An 8,101-nucleotide genomic window follows, 5' to 3' on the forward strand; every position below is an offset into this window, starting at 1 on the left:
TACTAGCTATGTGACCCTCCTCAAGTCCAGTCAGTTATCCTTTTCGGGCCTTGATTTCCTTACTGGTTAAATGGGTTGGACTAGATGAATGCTAGGGTTCCTTCAACGTCTTAATGCCCTACATTCTAATATTTTTTTTTAACTAATTAGATCTTCCTTTCACTTCTGTTGTAGGATCTAAAATATCTCTGACACTAGTATTATATATTTTAAGGTCCCATTCAGCTCTAAAATTATATGTTCTATGTTCCAAGCTTTCTTCTAACTCTAACAGTCATGTGTTAGGCACTTAACTATGCTAGGCAGCTAGGTGGCACAATGGATGAAGTGCCAGACCTGGAGTTAGGAAGACCTCAGACTTGTGTGACCCTGGGCAAGTCACTTAATTCTGTTTTCCCTAGTTTCCTCATCTGTGAAATGAGCTGGAGGAGGAAAAGCCAAATCATTCCATTATCTTTGCCAAGAAAACCCCAAATGGGATTGCAGTCAGAAACGACTGAAAAAATAATAGCATGAGGTTCCAAAGCCATGAAATGATATAGCCCCTGACCTGAAGGAGTATATATTCTAACATTCTTTGACTTAAAGACCCCCTTTTGCTCTGTGATCCCACCATCACATCCATTTTACAGGTGAAAAGGTTATAGACAAGAGAAGTAAGGTCCCCTACCCAGATCATGGTAGGAGACAGCAATGGAACAAATAAAAATCTCCAACCCCAGGACAAGGTTCCCTTTAGCACATCTAATAAATTAAGCAATTCTTGGGTGGTTGGCAACTTTTTGTCTCAGCAGAACAAGATGGGAGGACTGGTTTTGTTTTATTTTTTAATCAGCGTTTTCCCATGTATCCCAGGGACAATATAGAATCATAGAGCATTGACCAGGAACTGAAGAACTTGGATTTTTGTCCCAGTTCTGCCACTAACTGCTTGAGCCTGACTCATTTTCCTGATTTCAATTTCTTCATCAATCACAAGGGGAGAGTAATAGCTGCCCTAGTCTTCTATATTGTGATCAATAGTCTTTCCTGACCTCACAGGATTGCTGAAAAGCTCAAAGGAGATAATAAATATAAAAGTGCTTTGAACAAAGTCCTAAACACCATAGAAATTACTTTGATGGTCATGAGCCAACCGATGTGCATCAAAGGAAGGATTAGTGACCCAGAACTGCTACCAAGAAACCATGGAAGGGATTTGGTTTCTTGGTCATTTCCCCTGAGGTACTCCAACTGAAAATGAAGAGGAGAAAACCACATCTTCTTCCTCTCTCTGTGTGGGCAAATATATCGATGGAACTTTTATTCTGATCATTCAACATCATCAACTTATTGATAACTCATCTTCCTTCCTTAGTACTTTCATCCATCTAAGTGCTAAACCATTGGCCCATACCAGTGTCTCTCAAGTGGGAATGGGGATGCCTCAGATGGACCTCGGGGAACTTTAAAGAGGTTAAGACAGGTGACACAGGTTCCTAAGCAACTGGATTTTACTGAAAGTGGTTAATTTTAAGGCTGTGGGCAGTGAAGTTGAGAAAGTAGTCAATACAGATATTACTAATAGAAGGCATCGTGGGTAATGGAAAGAACATTGAACTTAAAGCTCAGAGGCTTGGGTTTGAAATGTAGCCTTGCTAGTCAATAAATATAAGTGACAAAGCTAGGAAGTCATTTTAATCACTGAACCTCATTTTCCTCATTTATAAAAGGAAGGCAATGTCCAGTGCATGAGCAAGAGAAAGAGATGGTCTGAACATGCAGTGAGCAGTGAACAACCAGTAACAAGGCCATGTATCCATATGTATATGCTCCATCAGGAGCCACTCAATGCAGAGTGAAAAGGAGGGAGGCCCTTACTACATCGAGGACCCTCTTCAGTAAATGAATGAGACAGTATGACTGAGAGTCACACAGGATGGTCACAGACAAATCAGTTGGGATCTCTATCAGTGGAAGGAATAACTACAACGTAAGAGCACAGATCCATTGGAGGAAAAGGAAAGGATGGAACGAGATGATCTCTAGAGTCCTTTCTTGATGCTAAGTGTGGTGTAGTGGCAAGACTGCTATATTTGGACTCAGAGAACTTGGGTTCAAATCCCATCTCTGATGATTTACTACTCATGTGGGCTTTGGCAAGTCATTTCACATCCACATCCCTCAATTTCCTCATCTATGAAATGAGGAGGTTGGGCCTAGATATCCTCTGAGACCTCTTCTAGCTCAGGTCCCATGACCTGAGTCACATCTTGTTCTTCTGTGTAGTATCTGTGTGACCCTGAACAGATCATCTAACCTTTTTAGTTCTTATTTTCTCATTTGTAAAACATAAAAGAGGGAGTTGGACCAGATCTCTCAGGCTTTTTAATGACCCAATCAGATGTGGTCTTTTCCTTCAGTCTCATGGAAAAGGTAAAACATGCACATATACATTAAAGAACTTACTTACTAAGTAGAGGATATAGTTTAAGTGCCACAATGCATAGTACAAGGTAGCATTAGAGTTTGGGAGTAGCTTGGTGGCGCAGTGTACAGAGCGCCAAGCCTAGATTCAGGAAGACTCATCTTCCTGAATTCAGATCTAGCCACAGACACTTTTACTAGCTGTGTGAACCTGGGCAAGTCACGTAACCTTGTTTGCCTCAGTTTCCTCATCTGTAAAATAAGCTGGAGAAGGAAATGGCAAACCACTCCAGTATCTTTGCCAAGAAAACCCCAAATAGGGTCACAAAGAGTTGGATGTGACTGAAATGACAAAACAACAATTAGAGTTTAGACAGTGTGGTCAGAAATGCCTGGAAAACTTCAAGGATGGAATTAGGTCTCAAAGCATAGGTGGAATTTAGAAAAGTAAGGGGTTGAAGATTAGGCATATTACTGTCTTTTTGCGTCTCTCCCTCCCAGACTTTAAAATTTACTGTGATGCTAAAGGGTAGAATTGTGAGAATCGAATGTAAACCCTAAGGGGATATCCCACAAGGACATGCTTGAGAACCACTGGTACATACTAATTATATTTTTATTGGTACTGCTATTGTCATTTTTCCTCTGTGCCTCTGTAGCCAAATCAAGGTAAGAATGCCTTACACAGTTCTTCGGTACGTTAGTGTTATAAAGAGGCAGGCAGTGCTGTGGAAAAAGTTTGGGATTAGGAGTTAGAGGATTCAGGAGCAACTCTGGTTCTGGCCCTCAGCACCTGTGTGCCCAAGAGCACATCAGGTCACCTATCTTTGCCATAGTTTCCCCACGTATAAAATGAGAATATTAATAATCCCTGTATGACCTACCTCCGGGGGGGTGCTGAAAGGGTCAAATAAGATCAAGCCTGTAAAAAAAAACCACTTTGTAAATCACAGAATGCCATCTATTATGTTTATTATTAACTCATTAGTTTCTCAAAGGGACCAATTTGTACACCTGTCCAGTAGCATACAGTCACTATAGATTTGCAAAATACAGTGCTTAAAGAAGTCCCCTAGAACAGGAAGCACCCCCCCAGCCAACGTATTCATGTATAGTTCTAGAAAGGGATGGGATTTAATCCTTGCCCGTTTCCTTGGGCCAGTGTCGTCCTCTATAAAATGAGAGGGGTTATATCAGATGGTTTGTAATATCCCTTTAGAAATAGCATAGGAGGGGCAGCAAGGTGGCGCAGTGGATAGAGCACCGGCCCTGGATTCAGGAGGACCCGAGTTCAAATCCAGCCTCAGACACATAACACTATCCATGTGACCCTGGACAAGTCACTTAACCCCATTGCCTAGCCCGAAAAAAAAGAAAAGAAATAGCATAAGAGAGAACACACTATGAAATTCATGAGGTACGTGCTAGAAAATTATGTAATGTTGGATTAAAACACCAGGAGTACCCTCACATTATCTGAGTTCCAAGCCTGCTTTAATAACTAATTTCCATGTTTTTTTCTCTGTCCCTCTTTTTCTCCCCTCTTCTCCCACCTGCCACGTTCCAGGAAACCATTAAGAAAAGAAGAGAATGGAACAAGTGGAACCGAATATGCCATGACCTCCTCTCAAAACAACAAAACAGTGGATGTAAATAATGCAGTTGTGTAATCCCTGCTGACTCCCAGACAGCCTGGCTGGAGTGAGGTCTCATCAAAGCACACAGGGGTACAGGAAGAAGGGAGGGAGCGAAGACACAGCAGGTGACAGCTTGGTGGGCCCAGGACTTAATTCCCAATTCTTGCACACCTCAAGCATTCAGAGAGAAACCCGACTGCTTTTCAAGACTTTGCTGAGCATCTGATGAAAAGGATTTTGCCTGCCAGTCAGAGGCAGCTCAGAGAGGAGAACGTAGAATTAGAAAGAACCCTAGAGATCATCTAGTTCAACCCCCTCATTTTACCGAGGAGGAAATTGAAGGCAGGGGGATTACGTGACTTGACCAAGGTCACGCATCTCAGAAGGAGCCGCAGTGTTGGGATTTGAACCCAGATTCTCTTACTTCAGTTACAGTGCTCTTCCTCCTATGCCCAGAATGAGGCACGATGACCACGTGCAACGTCTGCCAAGGGGACAAATGTCAGCATGCCTTGAGCTTCTCTCTTGTCATGGTTGCTGTCCTCATTTTTGTTTGATCCAGTTCATGAGAGCTGCTGACAAAAGAGGACTTGCTGGAATTGGGGATTTAGAATGGGCATTCTAGCTATCCTACATAGCCTTGCTGGTTACATCCCTCTGGCAAGGGAGTAGCACCCTCCACTTCTTCTTAACCCTTTAGAGGGAAGGTGTCCGTGAGCGTATACTACCTGCCCCCAACCTGCATGCCCTCACAAGCAAGGCCGGGAAACCTATCAGCAGTCTGGTGACTATGCAATTTCCAGTGACCCAAGGCTCCTCCAATCAGGACAGGGCTCCTTCAAGTGTTGGTTTGACTGTGAGAATTTTCATTTTTTAAAAAGGTGCTTTCAATACATTCCTTCTCAAGAGCCTCCATCCTTTGCTTTGGGTTTCTGTCTTACCTTCTTTCTTCTTCACCCCAGCAAATACTTGAGTTCCTTGTTCTCCTCAGCTCTCTAAGTTCATACTCTAAGGCCCCACTGCACAGCTATTTCTTTGTGAAAATGCCTGATGAAGAAAAAAAAAAAGAACAAGAAACTTGTTTACATTGGTGTGGATAAACAGCTGTGTTCATGGTCTCAGATATGGAAAGGATGAGCCAGACCAGAAACCAAAGTTCTCTTTCCATCCTTTGGATGAGCTGTTGAGTCCACCTAGTTGTTTTTTTAATTTCTTTGCATATTTTCTCAACTCGCCAAGAGCTTAACAGACCTAGCCTGTAGCTAGTGTTGTTTGTGAAAAGAACAGGCAAATAATTGTGAGCTCAGTTCTCTGACTGGCTGTGATGGAGGCTGCCTATCGTGCCAAATTCTGCATGGGAACTTTTTGTCATACTTAGGGGTGGCATAGATCATGCTTTCCCTAAAGCCATGCTGCCACCAAACCCATTTCACTTAGTACCTCAAGTACCAAGGTATTAAGACATTGTGTTGTCCCCTCTCTATAAAACAAACAACTAGATCTGTTCCCCAATTCTCGAGGTCTTCGTATGGAAACTGGCTGACCACTTGGGGAGATAATATGATTTAGCTATGGGCTGGAGTAGATGACCCCTGCAAGTCCTGACTCTGGGAATCTATGATTGGGAACAGCCTTGCTTTGTCTCCCTCCTCCAGAAAGCCCATTTGTATCTCCCTTTGTCAACTAGATATTTCTCTATCACCTTGCTCCAGATAGAAAGTTCTGAGAATTGAATTGCAATATGGAGGGAGATAGAGGGAGTGATCCCAAATGTCTATTTCCAGTGCCACTGTGAAGCTTCAGTAATATTCAGTATCTGTGTCTCAAGTGGTTGGCAACCCCATTACTGAAAATAATCACCAACGGAATTAACACATTAGTAAACCAAGGCATATTGACATACACTCTGTTTTGCAGTACATAATGTGTCTATTTAAATTTACTGTCCGTTAGGTTGTAAGCTCTTGAAAGCAGGAGACTTCCACATGGAGCTGATTGTCAAAAAAATCATTCACCTGTTGAACCTTTATTCATCAGTCCTATGTTGTTGTTTTTTTAACCTTTGAATTTCCTTCAGCACCCACCACAATATCCTTCATACAGTAGGTATCTACTAATACAGAACCAATCATCTTAATGTATATTTGAGGTAATCATCACTGGATTGGAATTTAGTCACATTCATCCAAATTAAAGGTAACTCCAACTCCTTCTGACTTAGAGCATCCATCTCTATGAATAATCTTTCACTCTTAATCACCCTGTATTTAACATGATCCGACACATGCTTGTGGGGGAAAAGACTATATTTGCAAATCTAAGTAGGATGGACTGTCGATACCAGCCTCAGTTTGCATTGGCCTTTCCAAAATGTAATGTGCTCCTCTGAAAGAAAATTGAAAGTTTCCTTTAAGAAAAAGGGGAACGTGGTGGTCTCTGAACCAAAGCATGTACTATCAGTCTCATAAATGAGTAGATGCTGGCAAGTATAAAGAAAGCGTATTGAGCTGATTCTAAACTTTGAATTACCTCCTATTACATGCAGTTATGGTACTTCATAAACTCGCCCCACTAATATGATACAGTTTAAACGAACACAGACACCAACAGTCTCCTCCAGTTCACCAAACATATATGTTGTTTTGAAGATCAAATAATAAATTAACAGACTGGAAGTGAGACACCCCCACACTCACATCTGCCCATCTAGCTTCTGGAATGTCAGGATGGAAGAAGTGGCAAGGGGTTATAGAAGAGAGGAGGTCAAGAAGCCTCCAGGCTCTGCTTTTTGCTATCTGTGTGATCTTGGGCAAGTCATTTAACATCTCTGGACTTCAGTTTCCTCATCTATAAAATGGAAGTGTTTGATTAGATACCATTTTTAGATCCATGATCTTATGAATATAATTTTCAAATAAAAAGGTACTATTAGAGATCAAATTCCAGCACTCTCGTCATTTCACAAAGGAGGAAATTCCTTTAAGAGTTAAAAGTGGGAAAGGTTATTTGCCCAGCTGCCATAGATGGTACGGCTAGGTGGCACAGTGGATCGAGTATCAACCCTGGAGTCAAGAAGACTCCTCTTTCTGAGTTCAAGTCTAGCCTCAGCCTCAGCCACTGTGTGACCCTGGGCAAGTCAATTAACCCTGTTTGCCTCTGTAAAATCCTTACATTTCCTTATCTGTAAAATAAGCTTGAGAAGGAAATGGCAAACCACGAAGAGTTGGACATGACTAAAAAACAAATGAACAGCAACATAGAAAGTAGCAGAGCTGGGTTTCAAAGCCAGGCTCGCCGACTCTGAATCCAATCGTCTTTGCACTCTACCATGCAGCAGAATACATAGAATTCATCAGAAATTTGAGGTTTATGCAGTAAACCCACAGTAGCTGTGCTCTGAATATAGCCTTAGTACTTTGACTAAATGAAAAAAAAAAAAAACATTGCCCCATGAGTCAGGAGACCTGGGAGTCCAGTCCTGGTTTTGCCAGCTATGTGACTTTAGGTAAATGACCTGCCTTCAATGGGATCATCTCTCCTTTCCATTCCAACATTCAGTAAATTGATGATTTGTGAGCTCTCATACCATTTAAGGAAGTTACCTTCCCCATACAGCTTTAAAAATTAGAGCTATCCAAAAATCCTGGTCAACATCTTAGACTGCCTCAGAAAGTAATGAATTCCTCATCCCTAGAAATCTTCTAAGTAGGAGGGGCTGTATGTTTTAGAGGGGATTCTCCTTCCATTATGGGTTCACTTGATGACCCCTGAAGAGTCTCCCATTTCTGAGACTGTGATAGATCTGGTAACTCTATTTTCTGAATCCTAACTGTATATCATGTGGTAATAATATTCCTTAAGCATAGCCTTGTTAAAAGTATGCTTTTCCCAAAATGCAGTTGCTTTATAAGCAGAAGGTAAAGTGTCTTATCTCAAAAGTGGGTTCTTAGTCCGTCTTCTTTACCCAGTGGACTCTGTGGTGAAGATCAGTTTGAGAGCAAGGTCTTGAGAAATGGCTGAAGACTGTTAGAACATAGAATATTAGATCTGAAAGAAAC

At 41.7% G+C, this 8,101-nt stretch overlaps 1 protein-coding gene across 3 annotated transcripts in view; it reads left to right on the forward strand.

Moving 5' to 3' along the window:
• Positions 1-7,142, forward strand: part of PRIMA1 (proline rich membrane anchor 1) — a 188,496-nt gene extending 181,354 nt beyond the window's left edge. For all 3 annotated transcript variants that reach the window (XM_027870058.1, XM_027870059.1, XM_027870060.1), the window contains one exon: positions 3,974-7,142. In XM_027870058.1, the coding sequence (XP_027725859.1) occupies positions 3,974-4,076 (103 nt within the window). In that variant the 3' untranslated portion in view covers positions 4,077-7,142. The remainder of the gene's footprint in view (positions 1-3,973) is intronic.
• Positions 7,143-8,101: the final 959 nt, after the last annotated feature.

Source organism: Vombatus ursinus, unplaced genomic scaffold (genome assembly GCF_900497805.2).
Source record: "Vombatus ursinus unplaced genomic scaffold, bare-nosed wombat genome assembly UNPS02014794.1, whole genome shotgun sequence".
In the NCBI taxonomy this organism is placed as follows: Eukaryota; Metazoa; Chordata; class Mammalia; order Diprotodontia; family Vombatidae; genus Vombatus; species Vombatus ursinus.